Source organism: Strigops habroptila, chromosome 1 (genome assembly GCF_004027225.2).
Source record: "Strigops habroptila isolate Jane chromosome 1, bStrHab1.2.pri, whole genome shotgun sequence".
NCBI classification, from domain to species: Eukaryota; Metazoa; Chordata; class Aves; order Psittaciformes; family Psittacidae; genus Strigops; species Strigops habroptila.
In genome coordinates, this window is record NC_044277.2 from 86,756,542 (window position 1) to 86,772,383 (window position 15,842).

The 15,842-nt window shown below is 38.7% G+C and overlaps 1 protein-coding gene across 9 annotated transcripts in view; it reads left to right on the forward strand.

Annotated features, from left to right (window-relative positions):
- FARS2 (phenylalanyl-tRNA synthetase 2, mitochondrial) overlaps positions 1-15,842 on the forward strand; it is a 242,457-nt gene that overhangs the window by 48,918 nt on the left and 177,697 nt on the right. For 7 of the 9 annotated variants that reach the window (XM_030492034.1, XM_030492015.2, XM_030492024.1 and 4 more), the window contains one exon: positions 6,183-6,816. The exons of the other annotated variants lie outside the window; for them this stretch is intronic. In XM_030492034.1, the coding sequence (XP_030347894.1) occupies positions 6,199-6,816 (618 nt within the window). In that variant the 5' untranslated portion in view covers positions 6,183-6,198. The remainder of the gene's footprint in view (positions 1-6,182; positions 6,817-15,842) is intronic. 9 annotated transcript variants of the gene reach the window in all.

Genomic DNA, 15,842 nt, shown 5'->3' on the forward strand with positions numbered 1-15,842 from the left:
TAGTGTTTTTTCAGATTGCATCCCTTGAAAAATTGATGTATTTTAAAACCAGGAGACATATTTGAGAATGCTTAAGAGTGATTTCTGCATTGCCTTCGTGTAGTCTGTAATTCATAATGTAATGCATTCAAATTATGTTTGTGTGATGAGGATTTTCCCTTAAAATATGGAATTGACCGTTGCGTGTTGTCTCATTGTGGAGGGAGGGAAGAACACAGGTACATCAGTAGGAGCTCAGGTCACAGCTGCTTAATTTTTAGTAGAGTTTTGTGTGCCTTAGTCATCGTACGCTATTGAAAGTTTCCACTAAAGGGCATAATCGATATTTCTTCAGTGAAAAACAAACTTGGTTTTAGTTTGTGAAAAAGAAAATCAAGAAATAATTAAGGTAAAAATAAAATTAGATATTGTTCCTGAGCAGTGGTGATTTTTCCTTAATTTAATCTACTGTCAAGTGTCTATATATATACAAACTTGTTGCAGTGTAATGGGAATATGACATCTGTCACGGTTCACGATGTCCAACCTGAAACTGAAGGGGAGTGTAACCAAGTGATGATTCAAAACATTTTAAAATTGGTGCTTGCCCAGAGATCCCTGCAGAAGTGTGTTCCCCTCTCCAAAGACTTGCTGCCCACTATTGACTATCTTAGCACATCCTGTAGTTGTAAAGAATGGTGAAGGTTGTTGGTGTGCCTCAGAAATATGGACCACATTTTCTGTGCTTGCCTTCAGGTGCTCCTGCATGTAAGGCAGGGCATTACATATTGTCTGGCCTCTGTTCAGGTAACAGGTATCTTCTGGATCAGTGAAAAAGGTGCACAGTTGTTAATAACCTTTATTTCATATTTAAGAAGGTCTTACATGTAACACTGAGAGAAAACATGGTCATGCCTTATCCCAGAAAAGGTGTTTTAATATTCTCTCTCAGTATTGCAAGCCTCAAAATATTGCCGAAGGTGACATCATGATTACTGTATCACTGTTAGAGAGCAGACAACAAGCCAGCTTCTGACACATTTTTTCTTCAGATAAGAAAAATAACAAAAGTTATTCTGTATGTTTCTTGGAAGATGCTGATGGATTATTAACTAGATGAAGTCCAAGTACATGAAAAAATTAGGAGCCAAATACTTGAAGGCTATGTTATCTTGCCTGGTGCTTTGTAGTGCATGCAATATTTTGTTCCGTAGGGTGTTCAGCTATCTTCAGGGACATCTGAAAATGTTCTGCCCTTGGAAGCTCAGGTTCTAAAATGGATCTAGTCTAAGTTACCTGCAAGGCTATTTCAGAGGTCTGTGTGTATAACATAAATTCAGCATGCTCAGTAAGAATGATAGTATCGATCTTGTGTGCAACAATATATCTGCATTTTAAAATGAGCTTGAAAATAATCTGAGCTCATTGTTAGTATTGCATGCAAAATAATTTCTGTTATATTCTATGCAGTGTAGGTACGGTCATGGCAATACAATGATATTTGCTGCTGTATGCCTACATAGTTTTCAAAACTAAAATTCAATGCTTAGCTAAATTGCTAAGCAGACTGGTAAATGTCCAATTTTAGCAGCCTAGCATATGTTTATAATTTTTGTTTTAACATATGCTATGTTGGTTGAACTCCCCTCCCCACACATACGGTAGATAAAAGCTGTCACATCACAAAATGGTGGCAGCCCAACTTTTCTAACATTTTCCATGGCACTTCAGAGTCTTGCATTAATTAGCTATTCTTGGATAGGAGACAGACTCTCATCTTTGTAGAATTTTGGTTTCAAAACCCGTCATGTACTTCAGTTTATGTATGCAGTAGCCCATCTGTGTTTCTGCAGCCATAAACAATGAAAAGCTCAGGGCATACAGAAAAATGGTCAGCAAGAGTGAGGATGCCCTTTGTTCACAGATATGAATACCGAGCAAACGGCCCTGAAAGCCCATTTCATTCACCAGTGGGCTCCAGTTTGCTCGAGAAGAGCGTTCTCTCTCTCTCTTCCACTTTTCTAGGAGAGGTGGGTGAATAAAACAACACTGGTGCACAGTCCTTTTTCTTTTCATTGTGAGCTGCTAAACTACCCCTCTTTCCTGCTCCTTTTTCAGGGCAGGTGTAAGGAGGAATTTCACTGAGTCTGCAATTCTTTTCTAAACCTCAGTGGAGTAGAGGGGAATTGTGACAAATACCACTGCAGCTGTGATACTGCTGTCTTAATCCTTCCTGCGCTGTGACATGGAAACCTGGATTTAGACATGAAAGGGCATGCCTTAACAGTACAGCAATATGATCCCTTATCACATCAAACTGCCTTTTGCATGTGCTCCAAAGTCACAGTATTTTTTGGCATTTTGTCTGCTGTTTCCCTGTTGTTAAGCTCCTGACAGTGGTGTACTTCTGCACGTGTAGTGTCTACTGTGCTGCTGCATGGGGGTGGTTGTTTTTCTGTGGGGGATGAGGGAGCCTTGCCCAGCAACTGAAACTAATGTAGAAACAGCACAGGGTATGCGGTAGAGGACTGACACTGGCAAGGGCAGTCATGTTGTGCCAGGTCTGTCCATAACCCGGACAGGACTGTTTGCATGTCTTCATTCCTGGCTGTCATGTGTGCCACCTCCTGCCCTCTGGTCTACCTTGAAGCTGCTAAAAAGCTCATACCCATGTGCAGGCATGGTTCCAAATGCATCACCAGAACATAATGACAATAGCATCGCTATCAAAGATCCCAGTTCCTGCAGTTGTATTAGACATCTCAGTATGGAGACACAGGGACAGGCCCATGGAGCTTCAGTGGAGCTGCAGAGGTACCTGGGAATGTGACAGTGGCAGTGCCAAGCTAAGAACCTGTGTATAGGAGATGGGGGGCCTGCTGCTTGCATGTCCTCCTGCAGTGCTTTGAGAAGTCCCACTGGGAGCTGCAGGCGGGGCAGCTTGCTTCCAAAACCCTGCATCGGCTCCCAGCTGCAAGTCAGAGCCACTGTCAAGCCCAGAGCCTGTGACATACTGGTAATGCTGATGGAATGCTTTACCGTCTTTGGATCATAGATGCCAATGGTGGTTGTTCAATGTTTATTTCCTATTTATGTATTTGTTTTCAGCTACAGGACCTACAGCTGCTGTTTGGCTTGCTGTGGTTCTTAGCTGGCTGACGATATTTGCTGTAAGATTGAGGTTTTACCAGTGTGCACAGAAGCCAGTTGTTTGGTTGGGTTGTTTTTTTACGGTCAAATAATAAGCATGGTGGAAATTAAGCTGGAAAATTATAAATTTAAGCTGTGCTTTTTCAGATAATTGCCTACTAGAAATAACTGTCTATTAGAAGTGAATGTAAGTAATTAGTTTATTCTTTATACCACTTATTTATTGCTGGCAGAAAGGTAAAGAGATTTCTTTATTTTCCAGTGTTGCTCTCCACCCTAATAAATATTTCTTTGATTTGAAGGATTCTTGTATGGTGTAAGAAGTATAAACATGACTTTTTCCTTCCTTCTCAATGGCTTCTGTCCCCAAATGTGATTTATCACCAGTTGAGTTGAACTAAATCCAGTACCATTTTTCTGCAGTGGTCCTGGAAGTAGCATGCATGAGTCTGTGGTGGGAGAGGGGAGCAGAAGAGTACTGGTGAAAGACTTCAGTGTTTGTGGCACTTTTGTGTGATACCGTGCTGGTGCCTCCTTTACTGCTTGTTTGCTGGTGCTTGTAGTACTTGACCACTGGATAACATAGGATAACTGTAACTTTTCTTACTGCTCACAGTAGATTTTGCTTTAGTTTGGAATAATAGTGCATATAGTAATTCAGTTTAACTATTTAAGGCACAAGCATAATGTTAGGATGAAAACTATATATCACTTGCCTAGAAAAGTTAGTATTTCTGAGCTATCAGAAACTGTTAGCAGTGTTGCTCATTATAAATACTGAAAAATCATCCCGCCCAGCACTTATGGTTCATGTTCTAATTTATTTTTCCACAAAGTTATAATCATGAGAAGTACTGCTTATGTGATAGTTAAACTTTTCATATGGTTGTTTGATTGTCAAAGGAATGGTATTTAGGAAAGCAGCAAACATCATAAGACTCACGATAGTCACGAGAGTTTTTCATACATTACAGTTAGGTATAAGTTTTGAATTTAATTTTTTAGAAAACTAAATGTATAGGCAGATGGTGATATTTACTTAAGGGAAGCTGCATTCATTATCTGACTAGAACTGGGTATTTCAAGCAGCTGTTTGAATATGAGAACTCCCTTTCCCTGGTGGAGAACGTATGTTTGGGGAAAATGGAGCCTCTTCTCAAAACGTAAGGCTATTCCCTCATTTAGTTTATGTCATAGGGGTTCCTGGGGTGTGTGTGTGAATTCTTTTATGGAAGAACCTTATCAGTAATGACCAAGAACTAATTTGGTGAAATAGTTTGCAAACTCAAGAGAAGAAAAAAAAAAAACCAAAGAAAGGGCAATCTTTCTTGAAAGTTTCAAAACTAGATAAAAGTTATCGCTGCTCTTTTTTCTTAAGATATTCAACCAGAAAAAGGGTTAAACCAAATAATTAGTAATTTTACGCTGCCCTGCCAAATTTAATTTCTGACTACACAACTTGCTTTTATTTTGATTTATTGAGATACAATACTTCAGGAAATTGACTTATGGAGAACGTCCAGGCATAATCCAGAAGAAAGGAAGCCAAACATGAACATACCCATTTTCTTTTACAGATCTGTTTTGGGGGGGACTTAAGAGTATGAAAAATAATCTTAGTTTGTTTGTTCTTTTTTTACACTTATTTCTCTTATGTTCCTGTGGAAAGCTAGCCAGATGCTGTAATCCTAGTGCAAAGATGGAAAGCTATCCCTTGACTGTGGTCTATTCATTGCTTATGTACTTTCTTCCCCCATTTCTTTAAGATGACTTTTATGGCAAAGTCTTTTACCCAAGGAACCTCTGGCCCCGGATTTCTTGGTTCATGGAGAAATACAAAACAGTTCGTTGTTTGGGGCAGATGCCTTTCCCCAGTCACTTAACTTCTAATGCCTCTGTTTTCCCATTCCATAATAAGCAAATTATGATGCTTAATCTTTTTACTGTAACCTGTGCTAATATTTTTTAAGCCAAACTGTAGATTTTCAAGTGACTTTGCATCTCAGAATGGGCTTATGCATTTGGAGTGACTGAGAGACTGATCATCCTCAAAACTGTTTGGTTTCGGAATTATCTCTTTTCACAGCACAGAGCAGTACTGCTGTGCACATGTGAAGCACAAAGCCTGTTTGTAAACAGGGCAGATGTGTAAAGGTGACCCTTTGATAGGAAACAAGTTGTTCAGTTGAGACATCTTTCAGAATCTCATCACTTCATTCACCTTCCTGATATTTGACAAGCCTCCCTGCCTGATACAGCAATGTTAGCCATGAAAATAGCTATTCTGGGAACATATCAGAGGGGGTTTCATGCTCACCCTAAAATGCTAACATTGGTTCTGACTGTGTGGAGCTTTTATTGTGAATCTTGTGTGATACTCATATGTGAACTTGATATACTGTTCATATATAAATATATGCCTTGTGCTTTGTTCATTTGGGTTTTTTTTTCACAGTGATTCAGTGGTTTGAAAAGTTAAATTGGTTTTGTTTGGTGTTAAGTACGAATTAGCGATGATTGCATAGTGTGTGCCACATGCATCTGGTTGACGTGGAATGCCTTCCGTAGCTTCTGCTAATGGGGGGGAGATGATAATAAGTTAATGCTTGGGGTTTTATTATAAGCAAGTCCCTTACTGCTGAAGGGTGTTGTTAAATTTCTGAGTTTCTCAGAAGTAGTATTCAGTTATCGCCTTGTGTTTTAACTGGATGAAAAATACTGTTCCAAAGAAGGTCTGATGTTTATTCAGCTGTAAGAGTAGCAGTATCTGGAATGCGATTAAAGCTAGGTCTGGAGTCATAAATACTGATGCAGTGATGCAGAGGACTGATAATTGAATAAGATATCCTAGCTGAAATTGGATCACAAGGTGATAAAAGATTTTGACTCTGAAGTCAAAATAGTGGTTTGTAATGGGAACTTTGTCATATTAATCAAGCAGATATTTGGATTTCACTTATCCCTGAGATACTAGCAATTTCTGCAGCAAGATTGCAGTCCCTAACTCAATTTTTTATTTTTTTTTAATTTTTTTTTTTAATTTCTTTCTCTAGATCATAAGAGTTTGCAATGGCAATGCTCTGGAAATTCATGAGGGTAGCGAAGTATTCTAAAACAGCTTTATCACCAAAAGTAAAGGTAAGAGGAATTCCCACCCATTTGAGGCATTCTTCATCCAAGTCTATACCTTCAGATTTTGCTGCCAGCACACCCTGCTCAAATACTGTGGAACTGCTTGGTAAAGCTTATGCTCAAGATGACTACAGCAATGTCACAGAGAAGATTCTTTCCAAGGTTGGGAAGAACTTGCACAACAAAAAGCATCACCCTTTGTGGCTAATCAAGGAGCAGATAAAGGACCACTTTTACAAACAATATGTAGGACGCCGTGGGAATCCTCTTTTTTCTGTCTATGACGGTCTTTCTCCTGTGGTTACAGTACAGCAGAATTTTGATAGTTTGCTTATACCACAAAACCATGCCAGCAGAAGTAAAGAGGATAACTACTACTTGAATCGTGGTCACATGCTAAGAGCACATACATCAGCTCATCAGTGGGACTTGATACACTCTGGCCTAGATGCCTTTTTGGCAGTGGGAGATGTCTACCGCCGTGATACAATTGATAACACCCACTACCCAGTCTTTCATCAGATGGAAGGAGTTCGGCTCTTCTCCTATCATGAGGTAGGAATTCTCTAGTTGGGGTGAAAGTTTTTTTGGTAAATTGCATGATCTTGTATTCACTGTAAGCAAAACGCATGCACATAAATGTGTTACAGCAACGTGTTATGCTGTACATTGATATTGATCAAGTGATCAAGCATATAGTAATACTTGTAATTAGGGGAAAATATAGGTGGAAGATGTTGAATTTGAAAACAACTATAAACTTCCCCAGAAAAATGTGAAAAATTGGGAAGAGAATATAATGAAAGCTAGCAAAATAAAACATTATCTAAAGGAAACAGTTTATTCAGCTAATGATTTGCATGATTCAATTCTAGTTCTATCACAAGCCTCTTCCAGTGGGGTCACTTGACCAAAAACTTTGTCATATTAATACTTGAAGGACTCAGGGATGTGAGTTATTTCAGCTAGATACAGAATGCAGTTTTTATTCTGTCATCTTTTTGCTTTTAATAGCTCCAACCTTGTAAATTAATGTCTTTTTTAATGAATTGTTCCATTTTTCGTCTCATCCTAAAGCTGCATTGAAGGACTCATGTGTTGCAGCTGATAGTTATGGGTATGCAATACATACACAGTAGAGGCACCAACTAAAGAGCTGCAGGTAGATGTCCAACACTGCATTTATATATTTTGTTGGCACAGCGTCTATGTTCTGCAAATGCTTGGGTGTCATTAAGTATTCTGCTGTATCACTGATCAGCAGTAACTATAAGCCAGTTTGTTTTCCAAATAATAATTGATTTGTATAATTTGTGTATGCCTGTAGCAATACTGCCAAGTTCACATTTCTATAACTAAAACTAGCTTATTCTAATAATACCAAGATGCAGACCGTTCTTAATGTGGTTGCAATGGGTGATTGGCAGGAGCTTGGCAGGGAAGCCTGATTGGTTTTGGGTGCCTGAGGGAAAACTAGGGTAATCATAGAGCACTGCTTTTCCTGCTGGTGGACAGGGTCTGTGCAGCCTAAATGGGTGTTTCCCACTCTATGCGGTCACTGCTTCTTCCACTTTGAAAACATACCTGCCTCTGCAGGTGTTGTGTGAGTAATGTGGTGTCAAAAACAGCTTGCAACTGCTTCTTTGGTAACCAGGAAATGGAAATCCTGCAGATTTATCCAGTCTTGTCTGTTTGCTGTTCTTTTCCCATATGTGTGTTTATGAATACAATCAAGGTATATGCAAGAGAACAATGTACAATCCTATATTAAGATAATGCTATTTCTTAGTGTTTTGTGTTCATGACAATGTGTTGTGTTTTTTTTTTTTTTTACTTGAGCAGGAGTTCAGGCGTTCAGATGGAAAGATTTTGATTTTTATCTGTCACAAAATTATGTCATTGATGCTCTTGCAGGATAGAATTTCTGCAAACTTCAGTGTGATCTAATTATTGAAATTATTGTTAATGAATATACCCCTTAAGAAATTTTGATCTTAACGACAGACTGTTTTTTTCCTCTCTACAAATTTAATATTAGTAATAACAGCAATAATAGGATTTTATTAGCTGGGAAGAAAGTTACAGAAATATTCGTTGACATTTATCTAGAAATACATAATGTGTAACAATCTGATTCATTGCATTGTAGATTGCTTGTTTCTCTTTCTCTTCTTTCTTTTTCCCCAAGAAAATAATTGAGCTGTTACTGGAGAATGTTAATGAATGATGAATTTGAAGTTAGCTATGCACTGGAAAATGTTCTATCTCTAAAGAATGGAAGAACAGCTGGATTTCCATACTGATAAAGAAAGAATAGTGGTATTGCGTACAGTGTGTGAAGTCATGTTTATTGGGCAACATGCGTACATTCTAAACCTGAGCGTGATCTAAAGCATCGTTTTTTTGCTTCAGTTGCACATTAAAGAGTGAAAGAGTCTTGCAAGATGTAAAACTTCTTACAGTCATCATCACAAGAGCCTTGTGGGAAAGACTGAATGTGTAATTCTGAAATTCCACTGGGGACTGTTTCTGTGTTTTATATTCTGGTTCCCTGTTCAAAATAACCCAAATTTAAATAATTCTGGAAGGAACTGTCTGAGTGGAACAAAGACTAAATGGAGGCAATACTACACGAGATAAATATTTTTACATTTTTATATGCATTTATTTAAACCCATGTTTAAGTTGTAAACCACTGAGAAAAAAACTTGTGAATGTCAGAGCTTGTTAACTTTGTCTCAGACTTTTCATTCATAACCAGAGTAGACACTCTGGCAAGAGGAAATTTGCACAGTACCAAAGATAAGTATCTTTGGAACTAAGGGGAAAAACTGTTGGCTCTTAGCTACAAGCCCTGGGTGCATTTTGTCTTATAGCCAATACAATAATTTTACATGCTGTAGTCAGTTTACTGCTCTTCTTTGTTCTTTTGATTTATACATTTATCATTTGCAGCTAAAGTGACCACAGAACTGGGCACGGGGTGAATAAAACACAAAACCTGGAGTGATTTCATAGGAACTTCAATTCAGAGGAATTTGACATCTCATCTCAGTTTGTTAGGGGGGAAAAAAGGTCAGATTATCCTCACCTGAGATTTTAGGCAGGGTAAGAAAGATGTAGAGAAGTCTATCATCTCCTTTACAAATACCAAATTCTGTAGTCAGGGCTAGGTTAAAACTTCTGCCCTGTGACTGAAACCTTTAGTATAGTTCTTCATATCAAAGTTCAAATCACTACATTGGAAGTAAGAGCAGGAAAAACAAATAGCAGTTGAGTAATTTTACAGTGTTTGAGATGCTTGTGAGCTATTTGTTTCTTCGGGTATCCTATTTCTCATGATGGTTAGATAACTATTTTTGTAAGAGAAAAGTAATCTATGATTTGAAGATGGGCAGTTAACTGATGCTTTTCTGCAGCTCTGTATGACTGCAGATATGAAAGTACTAAAGAAATTCCCATCTTCCAGACTAACTCATTGCTAAAAGTTAGAATAATTCATGCTGCAATTTCCTATAAACTTGTAATAAAAAATGTCTTTTGACTGCTATCAAAGAACTTCTGAAAATCTTCAGTGTATTTTAAAATACTTTAGGTAAGTATTACCTGAATGTAATATATAAGAGTTAGAAACTAACTAATAGAAATAGCTAAAACCAGTGCAAAAATACCTTCCCAAATCTTCAAAATTCTGAACATAAAATCATAGAATCATAGAATGGTTTAGGTTGGAAGGGACCTTAAAGATCCTCTAGTTCCAACCTTCCTGCCACAGGCAGGGTCACCTTCCACTAGACCAGGTTGCTCAAAGCCCCATCCTGGCCTTGAATCCTACCAGGGGTGGGGCAGTCACAGCTTCTCTGGGCAGCCTGTTCCAGTACTTCACCACCCTCATAGCGAAGAATTTCTTCCTGATATCTAATCTAAATCCCCCCTCTGTCAGTTTAAAGCCATTCCCCCTTGCCCTGTCACTACATGCCCTTGTAAAAAGTTGCTCTCCAGATTCCTTGTTGGTTCCTTTAGGTAGTGGAAGACTGCTATAAGGTGTCCCCTGATCTTTCTCTTTTCCAGGCTGAACAACTCCAACTCTCTCAGCCTGTTTTCACAGGAGAGGTGCTCCAGCCCTCAGATCATCTTTGTGGCCTCCTCTGGACTCGCTTCAACAGGTCCATGTCCCTCTTGTGTTAGGGGCCCCAGAGCTGGATGCAGTACTCCAGGTGGGGTCTCATGAGAGCAGAGCAGAGGAGGAGAATCACCTCCCTCGACCTGCTGGTCACGCTCCTTTTGATGCAGCCCAGCATACAGTTGTGCTGCAAGTGCATGCTGCAGGCTTGTGTTTAGCTTAAAATGAAGTTTTTAAAGTGAGCTTTTCTTCTTAAACAGTACGCCCAAATGGTATTTCTTTTGTATTTTCTTCCACCAGCATACAAGCGTGCCCGTTTTCCTTCTAAAGGGCATGTATTTTCTTTTTCCCCTTCTATAGCGTATCGCTTTTTTCTTCTTTTAATCCTTTAGGTTGGCAATATTGATAGTGTAGTCAGGTTTCAACTGTCAAACTTCTCTGGGTGTATTAGAAAATAAATTATTTCTGTGCCATGCCGTGGTCTTTGGTTCAATTCTTTACTTACCACAATTTATAGAAAAGAGCAGAGGGGAAAGAAATCTTAATTAAATTGCACTTTACGGATTTTAGCCAGCAGAGGGAGCCAGTATAAACCCAATGGCAGTCGCAGAACATTATTCAGTTGACAACAAATAATGTTTACCCATTGGAAGGAGACTTCATAAGGTATTTTATGTATGTCTTGAATTATACATAATTTTTAAGGGGAACAGATGTGAAAACATAGGAATTGTTTCTCTAATTTAGTAACCTTGTTCCAATGGAGGCCAATACCAAATTGCTCAGATACAGAAATTATGCTCTCATCAGGCTCCTTTGTGCTAACATCTGAAAACTGTAAATAGGGAGACTGCAAAGAAGTAGTAGGGATACATCTTTATTCTGCATTGAAATGCTTTAGGTAGAAACAGTGACTTTTTTGTTAGGATATAATGGAAAACTGTAAATATTCCAGTTAAAAATAAGGTCTGTTCTTCCAAAGCAGTATATATGTATAATAGCAAAAAGAATTTCAATATTGTAACTTCTTAGTGTTGGTATCCTGAAATGTGAAGACTCTTGTCCTAAGTAATAGAACTGTAGATTTTCTGTTATTCATATAAATGCATACTCCTTTTCCTCATCTTTTTATACTTGTGTACCATGGCCACATTCCTTGTGTATTGTTTAATAAATAAATAAAAGTTTGCTTTTAGAATCATAGGCTAAAATAGAATTGTTTAGGCTGGAAAAGACCTTTAAGATCATCAAGTACAACCATTAACCTACTGCCGCTTTTATCCTTTTCCTTATGCTTTGGGGTAGATGTGAACACCTGGTCGACCTCCACATTTTTAAGTTTTTTTTACATCAATGCATGCCATCCTAGGTGTTCACTTGCAAGACTAGTGTCATTAGGTTTGACTTCTCCAAAATCCTGTACCTTACTACAGCTTTGGACGCTGTGCTTCAGTTCTGACATTCTGTCAAAGGAAAGCACTTTTAAAGTATATGCAAGAATATTTGCTTATGTAACTGGGAGTCACAATAGAAATGTTTAGCTGGGCACTGAGGAACAAATATTTAACAAGGCTTAAGTGGCCTAGAAAAGGCCCCTTATTAGCCCTCTGCAACTTGAGGATGGGGTTGTGAGCAGTGCATCAATCCCAAGGAGCGTGAGAGAACAGGGGGGAGTGTATGAGAGCAGGAGCGCCTGACCTAGATCCACCATGTTAAGAAAAAGAGCAGCAGTGTTACTTGCTTAGAATAATCTGAGGTGAATTTATTCCTGAAGGCTGCAATTTGGCTGAGTGGTAGGAATAAAGGGCCTGATAACAGGAATAAATTTCTTCAGGTAGAACTGACCTCAGTCTTGTGGATATCTACCCGAGTTGTGAACATTGCATTATTCAGTATTTTCCAAGCTGTGGTGTATAAATCATGCCATAATAAATAGAGCTTCACTGGTCCGAGGAGCCACATTGTGTTCTTTCTTATTTGTAGTCGAAAATATGACAGCGAAGGGCATCTGAATGTCTGTGAGATTTTCACAATGGTCCATGGTCTACAAAGCTTGGAAGCTACTAGTGCATCTTTTATTGCAAAGACTCTTATATAAAATACTTTTTCAAGCTTTTTGTCTTTGTCTCATCCAGCTAAAAAAAAAAATAAAATAATTCCAACAATGCTTTTCAGAATAAAGCAGTTAAATCTGTTCAACCTGATACGTAAAATGTGTGGGGAATCAAAGAGCAAAATGTGTGCAAGTGTATTTGGGAAGTCTGAGGTGCTTAAAAATAAAGGAATTTCTATTGCCACAGGAACATAACTGAGTCTATCATATACGCCTCATTATAACTGATACCTATGTAATAGTCTCGCTTTTCTTTCCTGTTCAAAAACATCTGTATGGTTTTCCTGTACATGTGGTGGTGATTTTGGTTTTCTTCAGAAATACTTTGATTAGATTAAAAAAAACCCCAGCCAAACAAACCACAAATAGAAATAACTGTTCTTTGCTGTAAGTGGTGCACTGAAAACAGAAGGATCCAGAAACTGTGACGACCACACGGAAGCTGGTTGTTTGAAGTGTTTTTTGCCATTTTTTCCTGAAACAAATGCTTATTGATAAGCAGTAGAGAGCATTCTGTTGCACAGACAGTGGGCTCTATATCTCTTTGGTGCCTGAAATTGCCTTGATGGGAGTGCGGGTTTACAAGTTTAGCCATTCTGGAGGCTGACTGGGGCTGGTGTTTGGTTTTCTTTTTGATAAGTTGTCTTCAAGTGGCATCATCTTTATGACTCCTGATCCATCAGTGGAGTGTTACATACACCACATTAAAAATTCTGTGGAAATGGTTTGCTATTTGTAAAAGGATTTAGAGTGCAGGTCTTTGTTCACTTACAGGGATATTTATTAGGGACAGTGAGTCCAAATGTATTTGGTGTGGCAAGGCTGAGTGTTGCCACATGCAGATCCTCATGTAGAGCTAGACTTAAGTGCTGGTTTGTCTGTGAGTATAAGTACATGAGCATTATGTATTCATTCTCTTAATTGCTGGTGTATGCATGACTGACAGGAGGAATACACAACTGCATTGTAGAAAGACAGGATATAGTTACAGATCTTTCTGATCTGAAACCTATTATGAATGCCAGCCTGCAAAGAGACACTTGATCTTGGACTAAATCCTAATGAAGTGATGGAGATTAAAAGGAGTCTGTCAAGTGACTGAAGAAATGTTGAGGTCTTTATGGAAATCCCACGTGTAACTTCTGCCCTCCATGCCAGGCTGACAAATACCGTAGGAGCATAGCTCCATTTGTATTTGCCCAATTACAACCCATTATATGGTTTACAGAAGACCATTTAATGGTCTTCTGGCCATTACATGTTACCACATTTGACTTTATTCTTGTTATGAGCTAAATTGTGAGTAAATTTCATGCCATGTGGTTAAAGTCATTTCAAGTCCTTTCAGGCTTCTCCTTCGTAATTCAGCATCAGTCATATATGCTGAAAAATCCTAGTAATTATTTTTTTTTTCCCTTTTGCATGATGATACAATATTCAATATTTTGCACACCTTCACTTAAACAAAAAAATTCTTGTTCTTACTCTAGACAGACACATAGGTGCTCAATTTATGGCTACAGGAAATTTTTTTTCTGGTAGTAGTGGTGACTGATCATATTCAAGACAATAACATAGTGCGTTTTATTTTAGTCTGCACTGAAGGAATAAATGTATGTGAAATCGTGGCATCTTGGATATGTCAGTGTTTTATGCACTACAGTTATATTTATTTTTTTTCCATTTGCTCAGATATGTGTTTGAGAAGAATTGACATCAAAAAGGAATGACTGTAGGTGATTCTTCATTTTATTCAAGCTTTGACTTTCCTGGCTTTATGTATATAGAAATGTTGAAGTGTTTCTAATCCTAGACGTGTACTTAGCAAAGTTCAGTCATTGTAATAGTGAAATTGGTGTATCAGTTTAAAGCTGCTCATATTTACATAGCAGTGTCAGTGAATGGAAAGAAGGGAATAAATGTTAATACAACTGTAAGGATTTTTTTTTTTTTTTTTTTTTTTCCCCTTTTCCCTGTCAGTATAACCCTGTCCACAGCTGTGCTGGAGTTGACAGAGGTTGTTGGAGCCTCTCTGGAGAATACCGAAGTGCCTCTCTGTGCCTGACTGTAAGAGGGGCTATTTCCTTGCTGCTACCTGTTTCGTGGTGACTCCCCTAAGGCTGTGCTTTCACAGTCTGTGCAAAGAGGCATAGATTCATGCCTGTGCCAAAAGTGGCCCAGCCAGCATGTCTCTTGATGCTGCCAGTATGCAGATAATTGATTGCTGAACTGAATTTGACCATTTTCACATCACTCAGTTTCTTCCCTTCTCCTGGGTTACTTCTCATCCAGATCCACCTCCCAGCCTGGCTCAGTGCACAGCTGGATGGCACTTGTCCTGGCACAGAGAAGGAGATGGTGCATATGGCTGGTTTGGCAGGATGAAGAGGCAAGCAGGTTAGAGGGCTGGGGTATGACTAAATGTATTTACTCTAGCGATTCTTGCATGTATTTTATTGCCACATCTGATATAACCTATTAAAATGGAATTTTGCCCCAGACAGTAACTATAATATGAACAATTCAGGAACAATAGACTGGTAAGGAAAAGTAGTTCTATGCACTTGTTGATACGAGGGTTGTATTTTAAAGGCAGTGTCCAGACTATCTGTTCCTTGCAGCAGTGGGGACAATGGAAGGAATGAAGGGGAAGAGGATGAAGAGTTTTATGTTCGAAAATACTGCCGATGGGGAAAATAAGAAGTACATCTTCTAATGTGTAAATACAGGATATTCTAATCCAAAGGAAGAACATCTCTGTGGCCTGAAAGCTGTTTCTGGCTTACTGAGGGTAGTCTCTTCAGTCAATAGAAAGCAAAAATAGCTGCTTGTAGAGGGTAGTTCAGAGCAGTAACGTAATTTAACCACTCCAGGTTCCTGTGGGGGGGAGCCTGTGTCTGTTGACCACCCAGTGAGCCTAAGATGATTAACCTCCCTAGGCTAACACTGGCCACTGTGAATACCCCCTGGCTTTCAAAACCACATGCTAGAAGACTGACTGATCTGCCCTGCTGACAGTAAATTAGTTGTAGGGTGGGTATTATCTGCTTCTTACAGCCAGTGCAGAAATAATGCCAGTAGGAGGAAGGGAGTTTAAGCTTTCAGGTGAGCACTTGAATAAAGAATCTGTTATTTAAAGGTGTAATACCTAGCTTTGTCAAGTTGCTGCCTTTTGATTAGTAAAGGCATTTTTTGTTACACTGATGGATAATAATTTTATTCAGTATTTCTCTTTTTATTTTGTATTTTTCTGCACCGTGCTGAGATTAACTTGAGAGGTGTTTTCTCAGTTGGCCAGCCAAGCCTCCTTCTGACTAGCAATACACAGTTAAACGCTACTGATGG